Source organism: Bos mutus, chromosome 15, assembly GCF_027580195.1.
Source record: "Bos mutus isolate GX-2022 chromosome 15, NWIPB_WYAK_1.1, whole genome shotgun sequence".
In the NCBI taxonomy this organism is placed as follows: Eukaryota; Metazoa; Chordata; class Mammalia; order Artiodactyla; family Bovidae; genus Bos; species Bos mutus.
The window spans coordinates 20,319,626-20,340,972 of NC_091631.1; the positions used below are offsets into that span (position 1 = coordinate 20,319,626).

At 39.0% G+C, this 21,347-nt stretch overlaps 1 protein-coding gene across 4 annotated transcripts in view; it reads left to right on the top strand.

Moving 5' to 3' along the window:
- The window catches only part of DCDC1 (doublecortin domain containing 1), a 473,661-nt gene that overhangs the window by 234,879 nt on the left and 217,435 nt on the right, over positions 1-21,347 (top strand). For 3 of the 4 annotated variants that reach the window (XM_070383604.1, XM_070383608.1, XM_070383607.1), the window contains 4 exons: positions 10,359-10,460; positions 13,811-13,974; positions 17,044-17,169; positions 19,722-19,827. In XM_070383604.1, the coding sequence (XP_070239705.1) occupies positions 10,359-10,460; positions 13,811-13,974; positions 17,044-17,169; positions 19,722-19,827 (498 nt within the window). The remainder of the gene's footprint in view (positions 1-10,358; positions 10,461-13,810; positions 13,975-17,043; positions 17,170-19,721; positions 19,828-21,347) is intronic. The other variant, XM_070383606.1, reaches the window with a different exon arrangement.

A 21,347-nucleotide genomic window follows, 5' to 3' on the forward strand; every position in this document is an offset into this window, starting at 1 on the left:
TTAAATGGCTAAAGGAAAAGACCACAGACCCACTGTGAAGCTGATGATGGCCATCCTGCCTGCCTCCTCATCCTTGGTCCCTTTCCATACCTACTCCCAACCCCCAGTTCAGGCTATCAGGTACTACTCTTTCTTCAGGAAAAAGGCATACCACACTTTCTTCCAAGCTAAGATAGTTTTCAAACCTTTCCCCCACCCCCATCTTAAATCAAAGTTCTTTCTTGGAATGTGCTATGTAAAGCAGATAAAAGTAGGATCTCCTTCTTTGGAAGCCAGGATGGTGGCTCCCAAAGCCCCCACAGACTCACTCATCAGGTTTGATCTCCCACTTGGGACCACAACTCCCCACACTCACTCCCCTTTCCACCAGCCCTACCCCAGGCACTCTGAGGAATTCCAGAAAGCCAAGGCTGAAAATCATAGCCTCAAAAGTCAATAACCAATAAGGCTGAATATTATTTTCTCTTATAGAGCTGTGGTATTTTAATTGTGACAAAGAGCAACCCTCTAACTGGAATTTCAGGTAGTAATGGCAAGTTGAAACAAATGGTATTTTGGGGTCAGAGTCTTTTGGCCCACCCCCAAAGCCCTACACCGTAGGTAGTCACCCACTTTTTATCTTCTCAATGGTGGGCTGTACTGTAACTGACAAAGGAAATCTAAAATAAGTTATTTGTAAAGTATAAATATATTAAAATAAGTTATATTTTAAAGTATATATTTTCTGAGCTTAAAAAATGTTTGATTTTTGAACCAGGTACCATTTAGACTGAGGAAGGTTAACAATTATATAAAGTTATTTTCACATAAGTGCATTTTCATTTCCTAGGACAAATGTACTGGCTCCTTATCTATTAAATACTACTTAATGATATCTCTGTTAGGTATTAAAACACATTTTCCTATATGCAGTATAAACATGCTAATTCATTATTAATTTTTCATTGCCTGAATCTCATAATTTCAATCTTTGTTTTGTGACCATCTCCTTATCTAAATATTAAAATTAGACATGTTTACAGCAGTGGCCACAGGACTGGAAAAGGTCAGTTTTCATTCCAATCCCAAAGAAAGGCAATGCCAAAGAATGCTCAAACTACTGCACAATTGCACTCATCTCACATGCTAGTAAAGTAATGCTCAAAATTCTCCAAGCCAGGCTTCAGCAATATGTGAACCGTGAACTTCCAGATGTTCAAGCTGGTTTTAGAAAAGGCAGAGGAACCAGAGATCAAATTGCCAACATCGGCTGGATCATGGAAAAAGCAAGAGAGTTCCAGAAAAACATCTATTTCTGCTTTATTGACTATGCCAAAGCCTTTGATTGTGTGGATCACAATAAACTGTGGAAAATTCTGAAAGAGATGGGAATACCAGACCACCTGACCTGCCTCTTGAGAAACCTGTATGCAGGTCAGGAAGCAACAGTTAGAACTGGACATGGAACAACAGACTGGTTCCAAATGGAAAAGGAGTACGTCAAGGCTGTATATTGTCACCCTGCTTATTTAACTTATATGCAGAGTACATCATGAGAAACGCTGGACTGGAAGAAGCACAAGCTGGAATCAAGATTGCTGGGAGAGATATCAATAACCTCAGATATGCAGATGACACCACCTTTACGGCAGAAAGTGAAGAGGAACTAAAAAGCCTTTTGATGAAAGTGAAAGAGGAGAGTGAAAAAGTTGGCTTAAAACTCAACATTCAGAAAACGAAGATCATGGCATCTGGTCCCATCACTTCATGGGAAATAGATGGGGAAACAACGGAAACAGTGTCAGACTTTATTTTTTGGGGCTCCAAAATCACTGCAGATGGTCACGGCAGCCATGAAATTAAAAGACGCTTACTCCTTGGAAGAAAAGTTATGACCAACCTAGATAGCATATTCAAAAGCAGAGACGTTACTTTGCCAACAAAGGTCCATCTAGTCAAGGCTGTGTTTTTCCAGTGGTCATGTATGGATGTGAGAGTTGGACTGTGAAAAAAGCTGAGTGCTGAAGAATTGATGCTTTTGAACTGTGGTGTTGGAGAAGACTCTTGAGAGTCCCTTGGACTGCAAGGGGATCCAACCAGTCCATTCTGAAAGAGAACAGCCCTGGGATTTCTTTGGAAGGAATGATGCTAAAGCTGAAACTCCAGTACTTTGGCCACCTCATGCGAAGAGTTGACTCATTGGAAAAGACTCTGATGCTGGGAGGGATTGGGGGCAAGAGGAGAAGGGGATGACAGAGGATGAGATGGTGGATGGCATCACCAACTTGATGGACGTGAGTTTGAGTGAACTCCGGGAGTTGGTGATGGACAGGGAGGCCTGGTGTGCTGCGATTCATGGGGTTGCAAAGAGTCAGACATGACTGAGCGACTGAACTGCACTGAACTGAACAGTTGATTGATAACATGCATTTGAGAAAATGTGGATATTCTAAAAACTATTATACAAATATATAAAAATAAAAAAGGTAACAGCACATTTATTTGATTTAATGTACATATAATGTTAATTCACTTAGAGTTAATTTCCTATCTCTAAAGATGACTTTGAATTCTGATTGGATAAAGATTTTTTTCATGGATAATTAGCTTCTCACATAAGAAAAATATTTCATTTTAATTTTCATGTTCTTTGATTTAGGTTAAAAACTTGTACTATAAAATGTAGTTGTGATTTTTTAGCTGATAAATCAGTTGTGTCTGCAACTTTGTAATCCCATGGGCTATAGCCTGCCAGGCTCCTCTGTCCTCCACTAACTCCTGGTGTTTCTTCAGATTCATGATGATTGAGTTAGTGATGCTTATTTTAAAATAGCTTTAAATTTTTTAATATTAAGATTCATATTATTAGATATCTAATCTTAGATATAATGGCAAATGTTGATGTTTGTAATTTAAAACAACATAGGGCATTATGCTATGTGAAATACGTCAGACAGAGAAGGATAAACACTGTGTATCACTTATATGTGGAGTGTAAGAAAGTCAAACTTGTAGGAGCAGGGACTAGAATGGTGGATACTAGGGGCTGAAGCAGGGGGTGGGGGGTGAGGAGATATTGATCAAAGGGCATGAACTTTCAGTCAGAGGATGAATAAATTCTGGGGATCTAATGTTGAGCCTTGTGATCTAGTTACTAATATGTATTATTTGTGTGTGTGTGTGTTAGTCACTCAGTCCGAGTCTGCAACTCCATGGACTGTAGCCTGCCAGGATCCTTTGTCCATGGAGTTCTCCAGGCAAGCACGGTAGAGTGGGTTGTCATTCCCTTCTCCAGGGGATCTTCCCGACCCAGGGATCGAACCCCGGTCTCCTGCATTGCAGGCAGATTCTTTACCCTCTGGGCCATGGGAAGCCCACTCTGTGTTATTTACCTGAGAGTTTTAAAGTGAGTAGATCTTAAATGTTCTCACCACACACACACACACACACACAAACACACACACACAAACACACACAATGGTAACTATGTGATGTGCTGGAGGTATTAACTTACCCTTGTAATCATTTTGAACTGTGGTGTTGGAGAAGACTCTTGAGAATCCCTTGGACTGCAAGGAGATCCAACCAGTCCATCCTAAAGGAGATCAGTCCTGGGTGTTCATTGGAAGGACTGATGCTGAAACTCCAATACTTTGGCCACCTCATGCAAAGAGTTGACTCGTTGGAAAAGACCCTGATGCTGGGAGAGATTGGGCGCAGGAGAAGAAGGGGATAACAGAGGATGAGATGGCTGGATGACATCACTGACTTGACGGACATGAGTTTGGGTAAACTCCGGGAGTTGGTGATGGACAGAGAGGCCTGGCGTGCTGAGATTCATGGGGTCGCAAAGAGTCGGACACAACTGAGCGACTGAATTGAACTGAACTGAAGCATATCAAATCAACATGTTATGCACAAACTTAAACATGTTATATGATAATTATCTCTCAGTAAAGCTGGGAAGAAATCAACTAGAGAGAGATCTAAAGATCTCCTTGCCCCTTGTGAGTAGATTTGCCCAAGGCATGTCACTTAAGGTCTCTGAGACTCACCAGTAAAATCTGGTTGCTTTCAGTATTGAGCTATTTAAAAGTGTGTGTACTCCACACTCTGGATTTTTGTGTTTGTGTGTAGTGGATGTCATGCCAGGCTACCTGGTTTCCCTCTTCACATCTAAGATACACATCCTTCACCTCCAATTGCCACACCTACATTCTTCTTGGACAGTTGCCCTCCCTGTAAGGTTGCTGTTTCTCTGAAGATTAGGCATCCTAATCTAATCCCCTGAGGGCAGTCTGCATCCAATATTTGATTGATGGGCTGTGCAAAGCCTTACTCCCTGGCCTCAATGCTGAATAACTCCGAAGGGCCATCCTAGCTCTAGAGCTCCCACCAGAGGCCTCTGTTGAAACTGCATCACAGTTTGCCTTCTCCCCCTACCTACTCCGGAGAAGGAAATGGCAACCCACTCCAGTACTCTTGCCTGGAGAATCCCATGGACAGAGGAGCCTGGTGGGCTACAGTCCATGGGGTTGCAGAGATGGACACGACTGAGCGACTGACACATCTACCTACTCCTGTTCCCTGTTGCACCTGAGGAAGCTCTGCAGGAAATTTCATGCAGGTAAAACTTGGTCTCAGAGTCTGTTTCCAGGGGACCCCAACCCAAGTCAACATGTAAATTAATATTTTTCCCATCTGTTTAATTATTTCACCTGAAATATGCCAAATAGTGTTATGGGGCTATTTTACATTCCCTTGCTTTTCACCAGACCTCTAGTAGTAGATCATGTTACTGCACAGCCTCTGAACTTTAGGCAGTACACAGAGGTGACATTTTCCTATGATCGCCTCTTGACAGCATTGCATCCTGAGGCAATTTAAAGCTTAGGTGTTTGGCCTTCCACTCAAGCCCAGAAGAGCTTCCTAGGTGGTCTGCCCAGCAGTTATGGAGTTTGGGCACCTTCTGTTCCCTCCACAGCTAACTCTTAACCAGACGTATAGCGCTAAAGGTCAATAAAGGCACCGAAATAGGCCTTATACAAGTCTTTAAATAGATGTCATAAATGATTCCAGGTAAAGTCAAAGAACCACGTCAGCTTAACCTTCCTGTTCAAGTTATCTTCCCCCCATATAGTTTATGGTTTGGTCATGCCTCTATAAAATCTTCACAATAAATATTGTTCTTCTGATAGTTTGTTTTGTGCCTTCACAAATATTGCATATGAAGTTATACTTAAGTTGATTTATGTACACCCATAAATATAGACATCGTACTTTAGAAATATTAGCCTAGCTACAAATTTTATTTCCCAACCCCACTAATAAACAAATTACTCTGGAATGAACAACAGAAACAGACCATTTATAGCCACGTCCATTATTAACACTCTGGTTTGAGCTGCCATCATTCACCCTTCGGATTATCTTTACTCCCTACTTTCTACTCTCCACCCAGCAGCCACAATGCTCCTTTTAAGTCAGATCCTATTACCACTCTGTTCCAATCCCTCCAAAGATCCCCTGTTTTGCTGCCCACCCTTAACCCTCTAATTTCATGTTACTTACTCTCTCTCTCTCACTCTGCTTCCAACACACACATCTTCTTGTGGTTTCTGGAACACTGGGCAGGTTCCTGCCTTAGTTTCTTTGCTCTAGCCTCTCCTTCTGCCTCCGTGCTCTTCTACCAGCTGTCTGCTTGGACAACTGCCTCACCTCCAAGTCTGTACTCAGATATTTCCTATCTTGAAGGCTAGTTCTGATTGCCTGCTTCTTATGGCGACCATACCTTTTCTTTGACCCTGGGTGTTATATCCCTTCCCTGGGGATTTTTTTCTTCTTTGCATGGCACTTATCACTTTCTGGGCTTCCCTGGTGGCTCAGATGATAAAGAATCTGCCTGCAATGCAGGAGACCCAGGTTCGATGCCTGGGTTGGAAAGACCTGCTAGAGAAGGGAATGGCCACCCATTCCAGTATTCTTGCCTAGAGAACCTTATGGACAGAGGGACCTGGAGGGCTACAGTCCATGCGGTCTCAGAGAGTTGGACATGACTGAGTGACTAGCACTTTCTCTTTTCACTACCACCTTCTAAACCCCTCCTAAGATACATTTACCATGATGCCAATGAAACCTTAGCTTCAAGGCCCCTTTCCTAGGCCCCTTCCAAAACCCTGGGAGAAACCCTAGCAATGGACACATGTTTCTCTACAATTTGCAAATATATGTTAACTACAATTGACTGAAACTATTGTCTGTTTCCACCCTGCCTTCGTCTCTGTCACATTTTCCCTTGTACCAGGTGGAGCTGAAGTGGCTGCAGGCATTTTTGAGGTCTGGCTAAGGGGAAACTGAATTGAGGAAACATTTAGTTTGAGCATGTGCTCTGCTTAGCCACTCAGTTGTGTCCCACTTTTTGTGACCTCACAGACTGTAGCCTGCCAGGCTCCTCTGTCCATGGGGATTCTCCAGGAAAGAATACTGGAGTGGGTTGCCATGCCCTCTTCCAGGAGATCTTCCCAACCCAGGGATCAAACCCAGGTCTTCCGCACTGCAGGCAGATTCTTTACCATCTGAGCCACCAGGGCATAGTGAGATGTAATTAATGGTTTGCAGTCACTTCCCGTACTGTTCAGGTAGTGCTAAGCCACCCTGGTAGAGAAGAGCTTCTAGGAAGATGGCTACTGCCTGCTGGCCATAGAGTGTCCTGCTTTTTGACTGTAAACTAGAGTGCCTGTCACCAGAGTATATGGGTGGTGGAGGAAAAACATGGTGTGAAATTAACAAAGCCAAGAAATTTGTAGAAAAGCCTTCCTCATTTTACAACTCGTATTGTAAAGCAAACTAATCAAGTTTTTCCCAATTTGACATCAATCCTAAAAGTTTTTATGAAATGGTCAACCAAGCTGTGACATCTATAGACATTTTTCTAATCAATAATGATTTTTTTGATTAACCATGCAAGAGCAAAGGTGGAATTATCTTCCTATTCTCCTTACAGAGAATGTTAGAAGATTATCATATGAAGAGGTGATAGAAGACAATTCAGCCAAAAAACATACATTGGATAATAAATTAATGAAAATACTTAGTAACTTTTTCTGGATTTTGTCCTTTTTTTTTTTTTGCTATGCATGAGCTTTTTAATATGTGTAAATTGTGATTTCTCATTTGAAATGAATATTTTATATCTAGGTTTGCATTTGTAATTTTACATTCATTTTGTTAAAGAAAGTCCACCAAGATGTATAAACTTCAGGCCTCACAAGACCTGATGTTTCCTGACCGTGCTGAATGATTTACTAACTTGTTCTGTCAAGAATCTTAGTTTGCTGGTGTTTCTTCAGCACCTGAGCAGTGATTGGCACATAGTAGTCACTCAATAAATACTTTTTGAATGAATGAATTAACAACATTACAGTGAGACATTAACATTAACCTAATTTAATTCTGCTGAAGAAAAGTTCATGTTGACATGAAAGAAAGTCATTCATGGAACACTCCTCCTTGAAACTCTGTGCAACTAAGGGCCTAGAAGTAAATTTCAGCTTGGGGAATTTTTACTTTTATAGAAATTCAGAAAAAAAAAAAAAAACACATTATATGAATGACTAGTGGAGGACAGATTTCTTTCACTTAAGCGACTAAACTTTTGCTTCAGCACTAAAGCACCTCTTTTTTCTTTATGCCATCATAGGAATTTTAGAGGCCAGAGCTTTTTTATTTGAGAACACTTCTTTTTCTGGATGTAGAAGAAAGGGCTTATTAGCATTAGTGAAGGACGCAATAAGCTAATGAAGGTCTTAGGTGTCATCCAGGTCCTATTTGCTTTCTCAGTTTGATGGTTAGCCCTCACACAGCTATTTTCTAGAATATAATTTGCTGCACTCTGAGACCATGTGGGGCAAGTCTTAACAAAGAAACGTCAACAAATTGTCCAAACTGAGCTTTTGTCAACACTGACCTTGCAGAATGCATGCCACCTAGAATTGTGAGCATCACTGCTAAACGGCTCTGTTGTTTTAAGAGTTTTGTTCGATTAGGACCCTGAAGAAATTGTTGGGACAGTAAGATTCTCCTCCCACATTATTTCCCATAGGTTTGAAGGCAACAGTTGGGTTTTACATAGTTCCTGGCTAAAGTAGAGAGATTTCTTGCTCAGAACTGTATCTTTTCTCAGAAAAGAGGTTTAAAAAAATCCCCTTTAGCAAAAGCTACTGTAGAGTGTGGAGTATCAGTGTGCCGAGGCTGACAGCTGCACCATCTCCAGTAGACCATCAGCACAAAGAAAGGCATGGGGTGGAGAGAACCCCTCCATTCTTGAGCATTATTTCTCTTTTTCTATATAAATTTTTTTTTTTTTTTTTGCCTAGAGCCTGAGGAAGTGTTATTGAAGCACATTATTTCCTAGATCAGGTTCAGTTCAGTTTAGTTGCTCAGTCGTGTCTGACTCTTTGCGACCCCATGAATCACAGCACGCCAGGCCTTCCTGTCCATCACCAACTCCTGGAGTTCACTCAAACTCATGTCCATTGAGTCGATGATGCCATCCAACAATCTCATCCTCTGTTGTCCCCTTCTCCTCCTGCCCCCAATCCCTCCCAGCATCAGAGTCTTTTCCAATGAGTCAACTCTTCGCATGAGGTGGCCAAAGTATTGGAGTTTCAGCTTCAGCATCAGTCCTTCCAATGAACACCCAGGACTGATCTCCTTTAGGATGGACTGGTTGGATCTCCTTGCAGTTCAAGGGACTCTCAAGAGTCTTCTCCAACACCACAGTTCAAAAGCATCAATTCTTTGGTGCTCAGCTTTCTTCACAGTCCAACTCTCACATTCATACATGACTACTGGAAAAACCATAGCCTTGAATAGACGGACCTTTGTTGGCAAAGTAATGTCTCTGCTTTTCAATATGCTATCTAGGTTGGTCATAACTTTTCTTCCAAGGATTAAGCATTTTGAATTTCATGGCTGCAATCACCATCTGCAGTGATTTTGGAGCCCCCAAAAATGAAGTCTGACACTGTTTCCACTGTTTCCCCATCTATTTCCCATGAAGTGATGGGACCGGATGCCATGATCTTCGTTTTCTGAATGTTGAGCTTTAAGCCAACTTTTTCATTCTCCTCTTTCACTTTAATCAAGAGGCTTTTTAGTTCCTCTTCACTTTCTGCCATAAGGGTGGTGTCATCTGCATATCTGAGGTTATTGATATTTCTCCCAGGAATATTGATTCCAGCTTGTGCTTCTTCCAGCCCAGCGTTTCTCATGATGTACTCTGCATAGAAGTTAAATAAGCAGGGTGACAGTATACAGCCTTGGCGTACTCCTTTTCCCATTTGGAACCAGTCTGTTGTTCCATGTCCAGTTCTAACTGTTGCTAGATCAGGTTAGGAGTAATTAACTCTGAAGTTGTCTCAAAAGTGAAACAGATGGTTTTTCTTTATTTTTAAATAAGATACTCTCCCAAATTATCTTCTCTGGAGATAGCCCTAGAAATGAACAAAATGGCTACTCTGATGTGATAAATCTATCAGAAAGAGAATAAAAGAACTTCTCAGAAAAAAATACAGTAAAAAGCAAGGATTTATATTATTCATCAAGTCTCTCCCGGCCTGCTTCCTTTCTTTCTTGGTGAATCGCACACCCCACATGGATCCTCAGAGTGGTCAGAGGATGGTGTTCACTCTAGAGGGGCCTTCCTTTGGGACTGGTTTATTTGGATACTTTTGACCAAAATGTTAGCTAGCATTTTCTTTTTCCAGCTGAGTGTTGCATAATGCAATGTTCTGAATTTTATCTCCGTTCTCAGCAACTTACTGCATATATGCACTTAAAATGGATGGCTTTCACTGTACCTTTATGCAATAAACTTGTCAGGTTGGATTTCCGTTCAGTGAGTCAAAACATGAGCTGAACACTGATATATTTTAAATATAAATTAAGCATTCCTCATGCAATTTGTGGCTTTATGTTTTTTCAAAAGAATAAAATGAGCTAGTTAACTGGTTGCCAGCTGACCTTTCCCTGACGCTTGCCCCATGGAAGTATTCAGTGTAGTCAGTGATTCCTCCATTAATGTCAGTGTTTTCTTCTATTTTAAGATTGTGGGGAATGCCAGTCAGGTTAAGGACACTGAAACCAGAAGGAGAAACAAGGGGCTTCCTTTATACTGTTCTAGTCTTGTTGATTTTCATTGCCAGTTACTTGCATGTGGTCATACAGGCCGTCCTTGCTTTACACAGTTCCCATATGCATGACTTTCAGTCAACAATGTACTGTGCAAAGTCAGGACTGCTTGTGTTTATATATGTATTCATATGTATGTTTATGTGTGCATATATTTCTTTTTGATTCTGAATGTGCTTATGTTTCAGATATTTGAAAATGGTAAAGATACAGGAGAGATCTCTGTTTGTATCAGTAAAAAAGATCTGGAGCCTAACAGCCCAACTCAAGCTGGCTGCATGATGGAAAGAGTGAGTTTACTGACTTTCCATTGATGACTATGAGTGTCCTCTAAGTTACTTGTAGTTAATTTAGGCAATTACATCTTTACCATTGTTTAGAAAAGATCAATGATTTGCTGGTCTGTAAAGATTCATAATTTCAAACTTAACTTGTGGATTCCAGAGGTTCTCAGCTTTAGTATAGTATTAACTCCTGGCCTCTTACTTAATAGCATCTCAATCTTCATTATGCTTTTATTTGAAAATCTGTCTATACTGGACTCTGGAATTGCCCTCTTGTCCACACATTGAAAAGAAGTGACATGATACCCAGTGAAGGGTGTGTTCTGGGTGGAGGGTATTTCCAAACCCTAGACCCTGGGCAGGTAACACACTGCCCTGGTCTTTGCCTGTGCTAATTTTGAGCAAGTCCAGATGGTTTATCTTAGGCATTCTTACCTTTGCCTGTTTTTCAGACAATTGGGATGTTTCTCAGGCACAACCGACATGCTCAGGGTCCTTACTTTGTGTCTTTGTCTGGCATGAAAGGACACTGAATACCCTGTTGTTTACAAATTGGGGTTATTCGCCTGAGTGCTCAGCAGCGCTCTGGGCTCCGTTGCTTGACCTTTGCTCAGAAACTTGCTCCTTTTCCTCCCCTTCAGTTCAGCACTCTCAGTCCTACCTCTCCCTGGTGGTATCCATTACCTGCACTTCATAGTTAGTCACAAAAGTTAATCATCCGATCATTAGCTGAGCTCAGAAGAGATGGGAAGTGCTACCTTGATTGATTAGAGAGAGAGAAGGATAAAGAGTCTTGTCTTTTTTTATTAACCGTCACATCCCTGACTATAGAAATCACCATGATACAAAAGCCTTCCCAGAATTCTGTACTTATAATCCCTCTTTTTCAACATTAGAATAGTTCCCATTTTTATTTGTATAAAAAATTGAAGATGGCATTTATGTTAGATTACACAGGAAGATATTATTCTGTAGATAGCTTTTGTTGGCTAATGGCACACTGAAATTGATCTGTAATTTGCTTCTATATGCAAGATTACTTGGGGGGAAACCTTTATCTAGGGGCATAATAAAGTTCTCTGTGGGAGAGGCCTTGTGACACCCAAGGACAACTGTTCTCTTCATGCACACTTGCCTCAATCACTAGCCTAAGATGTTTCACACTCCTCTCAGGCCCCTGAACAAATTTTTATCCTATAAAGGCCTGGTGATGATAGCTTTAAAGATAAACGGGTGAAGATTATCACAATTTTTGGTCACTATAGCCCAGCCCTCACCAGTGACCTTGAGATGAAAGGCATTGAGGCCTTACCTCCTATAGGCTGTCGAATGCTCATCTTTGAACACCTAAAATGCAGTGTGTTGCCAAGTTGAGAAAATAGAGATCGTAATGCAACTCCTGTGAAAGTGCATTTGTTAAGTGGTCAGGTGTTCATATCTCTTCTCCACTTCACACTCCTGTTCTATGTGTACTTCTCTCCTGGATCAGGCCTTAAATCTTTCATATCTTGCCCTGTAAAAAGATGATGCCTGTAAAGCAGAATCACTGGGATTTAAAAAATGAACAACATTACATGTTTTCTGAAATAATAGCAAAGCCACAAAAATTAAGCTCAAGGGCTGAGACCACACAGAAATAAATGTAAGGGCTTTATAAGTATAATCCATAGATTCCAAAACTTGTTTGTGGTTCCAGTGAAAAAAAAGCAAAACACAGATTTTTATTGTTCTAACGCTTTTACTTATTCTACTCATAAAGAGAATCAGTTCTGTTCAGTGGCTCAGTTGTGTCCAATTCTTTGTGACCCTGTGGACTGCAGCATGCCAGGCTTCCCTGTCTATCACCAACTTCCAGAGCTTGCTCAAACTCATGTCTATTGAGTTGGTGATCATCACTATCTAACATCTCATCCTCTGCCACCCACTTCTTCTTTTGCCTTCAGTCTCTCCCAGCAACAGGGTATTTTCCAATGAGCAGAGATACTGGTGGTGGTGGTGGTTTAGTCGCTCAGTCATGTCCAACTCTTGTGACCCCATGTACTGCAGCCCACCAGGCTCCTCTGTCCATGGGATTTCCCAGGCAAGAATACTAGTGGGTTGCCATTTCCTTCTCCAGGGGGAGATAAGGTTATTTATCCCTAATTCACGCAAAATCTAGAGGCTTTCTATAGATATAGTTGCAGGTCAAAGAAAATATTTTATATTTGGTTAAGAGTTTATAACCAATTGGTGAGGAAAGAAGGGATATATGACAGGCTTTCAACTTTCTCTCCTTTTCTCTGGGCCTCTGCATTTAGCACATCCAAATATACCTTCAGTTCAATGGGAATTAATAGAAGGAGCAAAAAAGATAGCCTGACCAGCAGCCAGGCAAGAAAAGGCTACAACTACATCCGCATCCCTGCCGAGATTATAGAGTAACAAGAAATTGAGAGACACAAGAACTGACAAGGGAGAGAAAAAAAGGAAGCCTGTGACAGAAGGTTGGGGGGAGTAGAGTGATGGATAGTGTGGGGCGCAGCACGGAAGAGAGCAGAGGCCTAAACACTCAAACAAAGGTGACGGGTGATTTTGAAAAATATCTTTTAAAATTCCATGCCCAACACAGTTCAGCTGGATTTACTTTCATTTGAAATATGCCCTCAGTTAGAAATATCTTGATAATCAAGAGATCTCAAATGTAAGACAGAAGCAAACAGACAATGCTATTATTTAAAATATTAAACGATAGCATTTCATATTTCATACTTCAATTACATTATATTTACAACCTGAAAGCACTCATTATTGAAGCCCCTGGCAAGCTTCTGCAGAGCGCTTCATTGATACATCCAGGATGAGGTCTTCCAAATGAAGCAACATAGGCTAAAAGTTGTGTTTATTTTTGCTGTCCTGTCACTGGTGGATGGTTCCGCCGTTGGCTACCTGAGGTTAGCCGGGGACGGGAGACGGCTGACTGTAAAACTTGAACATCCTCTGGAAGGACCCAACAGAGTGTGCAGCTCGGACAAGGAAAGCATAACCCTTATCAGAGAGGACCGTTTCCGTGTGTAGAAGCTAAATGCTCTTTCTGTAGGACTGTCACATCTGCTTTCAGTCCCCATGCCAAAGGGTCAGAGCTCAATCACAAGCCTGTGGCACCCCCTGCTGGTTAAAAGCCCATGCTCATTTTGTTACTTTACACTGAGCTAAACATCGCTGTGATTTCACACTTCTTTTAACATTCTATATGAATTTAATTACCATTTGTTTGGACTTCCTTTGTTACAGAGGAGAGACAGTTTATTACAGGTGTTCACGTTTTACCTTATTTCTTTTCCTTCTTCATCCCTCCCCACCCACCCCGACCCAACCAGTTACTTCTCAAGATTCATCAAAGACTTCAAGGTTCTTCCATCCACCCACCAGGCCTCAATTTTTCTTCAATCCGGCTTTTTGATGAGCACGGTCAAGAAATTAAGAATCTGCTTTCGCTGAAGAATGAGCAAAAAATTTGGGTCTCTTATGGTAAAGCATACAGGTAGGAGCAAGGTGTTTATTCTGTCTGTCCTCAATTTTTCCGTGGCAACCTAATGGAAAAGGAGAGTTGAGAAGCCAGGTAGCACCTTCTATGGGGGAAAAAAAAATTATTTTCATTTCCAATAAAATTCCAGGGCTTTTTTTTTAACGAGGCAGTATTGTTTGTGGGATATGACATCTCTCTCTCTCCCTCTCTGTCTCTGACTTTCTGTCTTAATGCCTTGTCATAGTTCTTGAAGTCTGCCTGTCAGCACAGCAAGTGGGATTTGTTCATGTCTGAGTAGTCACCTTAATGATAGCAGATGGAAACGCCACAGGGGGCCCAAGCCCATCACACTGTCGTTGTCGCACACTGCCCTGACCTGCTTCCACTCCTCTATTTTTTTGTCCCTTTTTAAAGGAGAAATGGATGGTAATTGAAAAGGATCTTAAGCAAGATTTATGAAGCTGTAGACAACATGATTCCCCACTATCTCTCTCTGTTTTCACAAATAAAGTCTTAACCTTTTAAGCACCAATGACAGGACAGCTAAAGATAAATTGGTAAAGCTTGTAAGCCCTATCCTATCAAAGTTATATTTCTCAAAAGCGCCTTGCATTATTCCACAAAAATTACTGGTTATTACTGAGCATTGTGTAAATTTTTGTAGATTGGTAAATTCCTGCATAAAATTATCAGCGTTTCTGAGAAAAGAAAAAGGCTGCAGTCTACAGGCATTGATGAGCCGAGCTGTTGTGTGGAATATCTTGGAAATTTATGCATATTTTGACAGGGCACATCCAGATGAACTCTAAAACTGCTTGTCAGGAAACTTAAACACACTTTTTTGCCTACTTTTAATCTTTTTGTTTTGTTTTGTGTTCAGCTCTTTATCTGTAAAACAAAACAGGAGAAATAAGAGAAATAATTTTGCTTGTAGAATGTAATTGAGCATATATTAATTATAAAATAGCATAGAGAAAACTAGGAGCTGATTGGATTTACTATATATTCTAATAATCAAAGTCAAATCTGCTTAGAAATCCATGAGGGTTTTGGGAAACCTTGGTAGAATTAGTTATAGGTAGCATATTGCAAAATCTATTTCATCTGTCTCAGTGGAATAAAATTAAAATACTTAATAGTATCTATACTGTGTAATTTATAAAACTGAAAAATACCTGTAAGGAATGGCGCTTTTCCTATGTAGGCAGATTTCAAAACATAATTACATTGTGAGAATTATATTTACAATGATAAGAATAGTGATGAATTTTAAAGTGGCAAGAATTCTTGTATAATTTAGGAAGCTCTTCAAATTACAAGAAAAAGCTTTAATAAAATACGTCTCATAATTTCTACTCAAATGTCATTATTAAAGTGAAAGCAATGACTAATTTTGATGTTTTTAATGAGGTTTGCTATTATACAGTATTTTAATATGATCATACACTTGTTCTTGGTTAACTAGATTATATTTATGGAGTAACAAAAAATGCTAAGTATCTGAACTATTCTAAAATCAACTGAGAGTCATAGCTGGTAGAATTTATAAATGTGTAATTTGTATATCATTACCATTTTAATAGCATAATATATATGCATATATATTTGATTTTGAATCCAGTGTAAACCACTAGGAAACCATTATAGCATTTTGCTACTACTGAAACTTCCAAATTAATATCAGAAAAGTTATTTCCATCTAGTTTAAAATATATTGAGAAAATGCACAATATGTACTAAGAAAATGATATTCATTTTCAGGGAGTAATTCTAATGTGTCTAATACATGTTGATATACAAGGTCTGATTACTCATTTGCAGAAGATTTTGGCAATATCTGCTTCTCTTTTGAGTCCTTTAGTTGTTTTCTCTCTTTAGTTGTTTTTACTTGTTTTCTCTCTTTAGGCTCTTTAGTTGTTTTTATTGTGAAAAATGTCCAGTACACAGAACACTTGATACAATGAAGATTTATATATATCCTTTACCTAAGTTCATCAATTAAAGACTTTGCCGCATTTCTTTTGCCTCTTTTATATCTCCTTTCTCTCACTTTTGAACAGTTTGGGATTAACTCCAGTCACTAAAGTTTTACTCCTAAATGTTATAGGTCATATAACTAAAGAACAGAAAGTTCTTCTCTGTCCCTGTTATAATATCTAACACAGTCAACAATAATATAATATCATCCAACATGTAATCAAACTACCCAAAATATGCTTTAGAGCTTTTTTGTAATCCAGTATCCAGATAAGCGTCATCTGTTGCATTTAGTTATTTTCTTTAGTTCTCTTTAATCTAAAATATTCTCCTATCTTTTGTTTTATTTTTCATGATAATGGTTTTCTTTTTGAAGAGTTCAGACACTTTTCTTGTATAGTGCCTCACATTCTAGACTTGTCTGAGTGTTTTCTCATGATTATATTCAGTTTAAATATTTTTGGAAATACTACACAGGTGAGGTGAGAGAGCCCTGTGATTCTAAAGGTAAATAGCAGTGTTTGTCACTAATTTCAAAAACAAAATGGCTCACAATTGACATAGTTGCCATTCTTTTTACTTAAGATCTTTTCCCATGATTTTAATTTTTACATAATTAAATTAACCTAAAGTAATATACCTAATAGTATGTAATATGAAAAATCAAGTCAGCATAGCATTTACTGAGCTTACAAAACATAGCTGTTTGTAGCCAAATATGAAAGTTTAATTTAATTATAGGCTTCAAAGATTATTATGGGTATATTGCATTGTAGTTATACATGAAAAATGAACATTACAAGGCTGACAGTTGATTCTTTTTCTCAACTATATGCTTTGTTTTATTATTGAAATCATTTTTTTAAATGTGCAACATTTGAAACATTTATGTGTTGCAACTATCCTAGGCATATTATAAATCAAACTAAAATGTGCATGTCAGGTATCAGTATAAAATACCAACAATAGGGCTGTATAGTAGGAAATTCACTTATTTCTGGATGTTATTTGACATGGGAATGCATGTTTTATTGACTATTTATACTCAAAGTTTAGAGTTTGTATAATTTTACAGATATATTTGATTTTTGTTTTTCCATTTTCCAGATCTCCACTGAACCCTGTTTTGGGTTTGACTTTTGACCAGGTGACTGCATTCGCCAGAGGTGGCATTACAGTTGTATATAAAACCTTCTTGGACCCTAATGCCCTTCTGCTACCTGGATGTGACAAGTAAATTAACAAGTTCTTGGTTAAGCAATCTGAATCGCCTAATTCAGTTTTCCCAGAGTGAGAGATTTAAACACTAAAAGATGTTACTTAAATCATCTTAAATAAACAATCATTTATTTTATTGACTTATTTCATGATATCATGAGCTGTTGAAGACTTGCCATTAAGTTCCCTGGAGTTTTAGAAAACACATGGGACAATGAGCAGAGTATAGTCTTCTGCTTTGCAAAGTTAATGATTTTATTTGAAATGTAAAAACTGTTTGCAGGGGATTTTTTTAGACTAACAATTTTAAATGGAATTATTAAAATAGTAAATAATGAGTTCTTTTATGTGAGTGTTCATATTTAAGCATCTCATTTGATGATGATAAGTTAGAGATGAAAGCACTATCCTAGAGGCATAGTGCGCAGAAGAGCGGGAGTTAGATCCAGGCACTGGACCCGTATCTACTCGTGATTGTCCATGAGCAGACAGGTATCAATTTCCTATGGGTTAATGATAAAACCCAGCAGTTACTGATTGTTGACCATAGGCCAGGCACGGTTCTATTAATAAATGAATTGGATGAGAGCATATTTAATCTGCAAAATAATTATTTTAATCCTGCTGCTGCTAAGTCGCTTCAGTCGTATCCGACTCTGTGTGACTCCATAGGCATGCATTTCCTTCTCCAATGCATGAAAGTGAAAAGTGAAAGTGAAGTCGCTCAGTCTTGTCTGACTCTAGCGACCCCATGGACTGCAGCCTACCAGGCTCCTCCGTCCGTGGGATTTTCCAGGCAAAAGTACTGGAGTGGGGTGCCATTGCTTATTAGGCTATTATTACTCCATTTTTATAGAGGCAGAAACTGAGGCACAGAACGGCATTTTCCTAGCCACACGACTTGTGCGAGGATTCTAACCCAGGTTGTCTTTCTTAAGAACTGAGATAGATAACCACTACCTAGCACTGCCTAGTAGTACTTTCTATGATGATGGAATCAGAATTTGTGGCCAATGAGCACTTGAAATATGACTAGTGTGACTGAGAAACTGAATTTTAAATTTTGTTAAACCAATTTTAATTTAAGTAGGCATATGTGGCTTGTGGCTACCATATTGGATACCACGATGCTGACACTATGTTGGATTAGGTGACCTATCTGTAAAGTCCCATCTAACTTTGATATTTTGTAATTTAACCAGTTACAACTTTCTTTAATATAGTGGTGAAAAAGCTGAAATAGAGGACAGATCTAGAGAACCAAAAGCAGTCTGATGAGGTCAGTCAGTCGAGCTAATGTCAACCTATTGCTGCTGCTGCTGCTAAGTCACTTCAGTTGTGTCCGACTCTGTGCAACCCTATAGATGGCAGCCCACCGGGCTCCTCTGTCCCTGGGATTCTCCAGGCAAGAATACTGGAGTGGGTTGCCATTTCCTTCTCCAACAACCTATTGCTAAGTATGTCTAAAAAGACAGACCCTTTGATCTTCTCTATCCCCCAGTGGCTGCCTGCAGTTTCTAGACAAGATTATAATGTTCTGCCTTGTTTTCTTTCTCTTTATGGATAGAAAATAACTCAACACTCTTTATTAAAAGCATTTTCATTTATGAGAAGATTTATTTCATGTGTAATAATCTTTCTCTAAGCTGTTAAATTTGCCTTTCCCTTTGGTTTTTAGCTATGAGTTTAATTTTTAATTTATGTATTGCTTCTTTATTTTACTTCTTCAAGTGCAATGAATACTGCCTTAATGAATGGATTTAAATTAAATCTGATTCCCTAAATATAAAAATGTGAAACTGCCTTTATTGAACATGAACTAGTTTGAAGATAATTTACTTAATTTTTGGATTCCATTTGAACTTTCTTTCTATACTCTGAAATGGATCATTTGAGATCTTAGTCATCATGCCCTTACTTATATTTCTCAGACTATTGAAAGAAAACTACCATCACCATTTCTAGAACTGCTTTTTGTTGAATAGCATGCTGTATGGTATATCTTAACATAGCAGTGTTGAGCCGCAACTTTCTTTAGGGTAAGAATGGACTCACTATTAAAATAAGTAATTTGGCTGAGTTAAGAATGAAGCCAGCCCCTCTAGTTTGTGATTCATCTATGTACTCTCTAGACTGTGCTGCCTTTTAAAAGGCTCTCTTAAAAATACCAAGCTAATATTCTGTATACAAACATTATAAATATAAAAGCATGCTTTATTATTATAGATCAGTATATTTACGATAACTTTAACAATGAAGATGATCTCCACTGTGAGTGATTCTGTAAGATTAAAAATTTTTTTGTTTCTTTGTTATGTTAATAATTAACTAGGCATTGGGTCCCCCCAATATCATAAATAATAGCAAGGAAAAAATTTAAAGCCTTCCTTTTCCCAATTATAGCTACCAGGATACTTTATAAATTACTGTTTAGAAAGATTATAGACTATACATTGGTTTTTCTCTCACTAGAAGAGTAAGATGTATAAATTATCATACTAATAGGTTAAAGAGTGCTAAAACTCATTTTATTCTAATAAGAACAATTACATATTTTGTTTTCTTAGTTGGGACATTTGTGAGGGATTTCCAAATAACTTCAGTGACACCAGTCAACAGGTACCTGATCAATTTGAAAAGGTGGACATGGAGAACAGTTTCCTACAGAACAAGGTCAGAATTATTTGTTGTTCTTGATAAGAATATTTTATGTATTGGACACTCAGTCAATACGTGGTGACTGGGTAGATATTTGTGAAATTTTGGAAAACTGTAAATTATTTTACAAATGTTAGGGGCAAGTATTATGCTCTGCGTGCATGCATGTGAAGTCGCTTCAGTCCTGTCTGAATCTTTGAGACCCCATGGACTGTAGCCCACCAGGCTCCTCTGTCCATGGGATTCTCCAGGCAAGATTACTGGAATGGGAGGCCATGCCCTCCTCCAGGGGATCTTCCCAACCCAGGGATTGAACCTGTGTCTCTTATGTTCTTCTGCATTGGCAGGCAGGTTCTTTATTTACCACTAGTGCCACCCCGTTACTTAAGCACTTTGAAACTGAACCAATATTGAGAAGGGTTAGAGGAAGGGGTAAGGTGGGAGTTTGACATCGACATGTATACACTGCTATATTTAAAATAAGTGACCAACAAAGACATACTGTATAGTACAGGGAACTCTGCTCAATGTTCTGTAATAACCTGAATGGGAAAAGAATTTGAAAAAGAACAGGAAGAAGAAAAAAAACTGTACCAATATGTATCATTTCTACCTAAGAAATATTCTACTTGTATTACATCATTTAAGTATAATTGTTCAGCATATTTTCTTTATACCAACTACATTAATAAGTTGCATTTGTTTAAGAAATTCTTTAAGATGGCTCATATCTTTATACTCTAGAATCTGATCTATATTTTCTATGGGTCAATGTATCTAAGTAGCACAAGTTCTTCAGAAAGCTGTACTTATAACACAATCCAGAAGGTCTCTTCATTAATTTACTTTAGAAATTTATCTTTCAGTAAAGAATTTTTTCTGCCTGTGAGCTATGAAACACATTTTATAATTATTTGTAATTAATTATTATTAATTACTCCTGTCTCTAAAGAAGGAGTAACTCTTTTCTTTTTCTCAGTTGGTTGAGTTACGTAGGGTTGTTCATTTCAGCTGCATACTGCTGCTGCTGCTAAGTCGCTCCAGTCGTGTCCGACTCTGTGCGACCCCACAGACGGCAGCCCAGCAGGCCCCTGTCCCTGGGATTCTCCAGGCAAGAACACTGGAGTAGGTTGCCATTTCCTTCTCCAATGCGTGAAAGTGAAAAGTGAAAGTGAAGTTGCTCAGTCGTGTCCAACTCTTAGCGACCCCATGGACTGCAGCCTACCAGGCTCCTCTGCCCATGGGATTTTCCAGGCAAGAGTACTGGAGTGGGTTGCCATTGAATTCGTGAAATCAAAACCAAAAAGTACCCACAGAGACAGAGACGCTCAGAGAAAGCAGGGCTTCTTGTTAACTAGTTTGGGCCCTTTCTTTGTGAGAGATAATGCAAAAGACACATTGTCCCAACCTGCTGTTTTTCAATTTCTCCATGTTGCTCATTCAGTCTTTTATGTCAAAATTTATACCAAAAACGTTAGTTGTTTCAAGGTATATGTGAAGCTAAATTGTATAATTGTAAAGCTAGAGTAAAATAA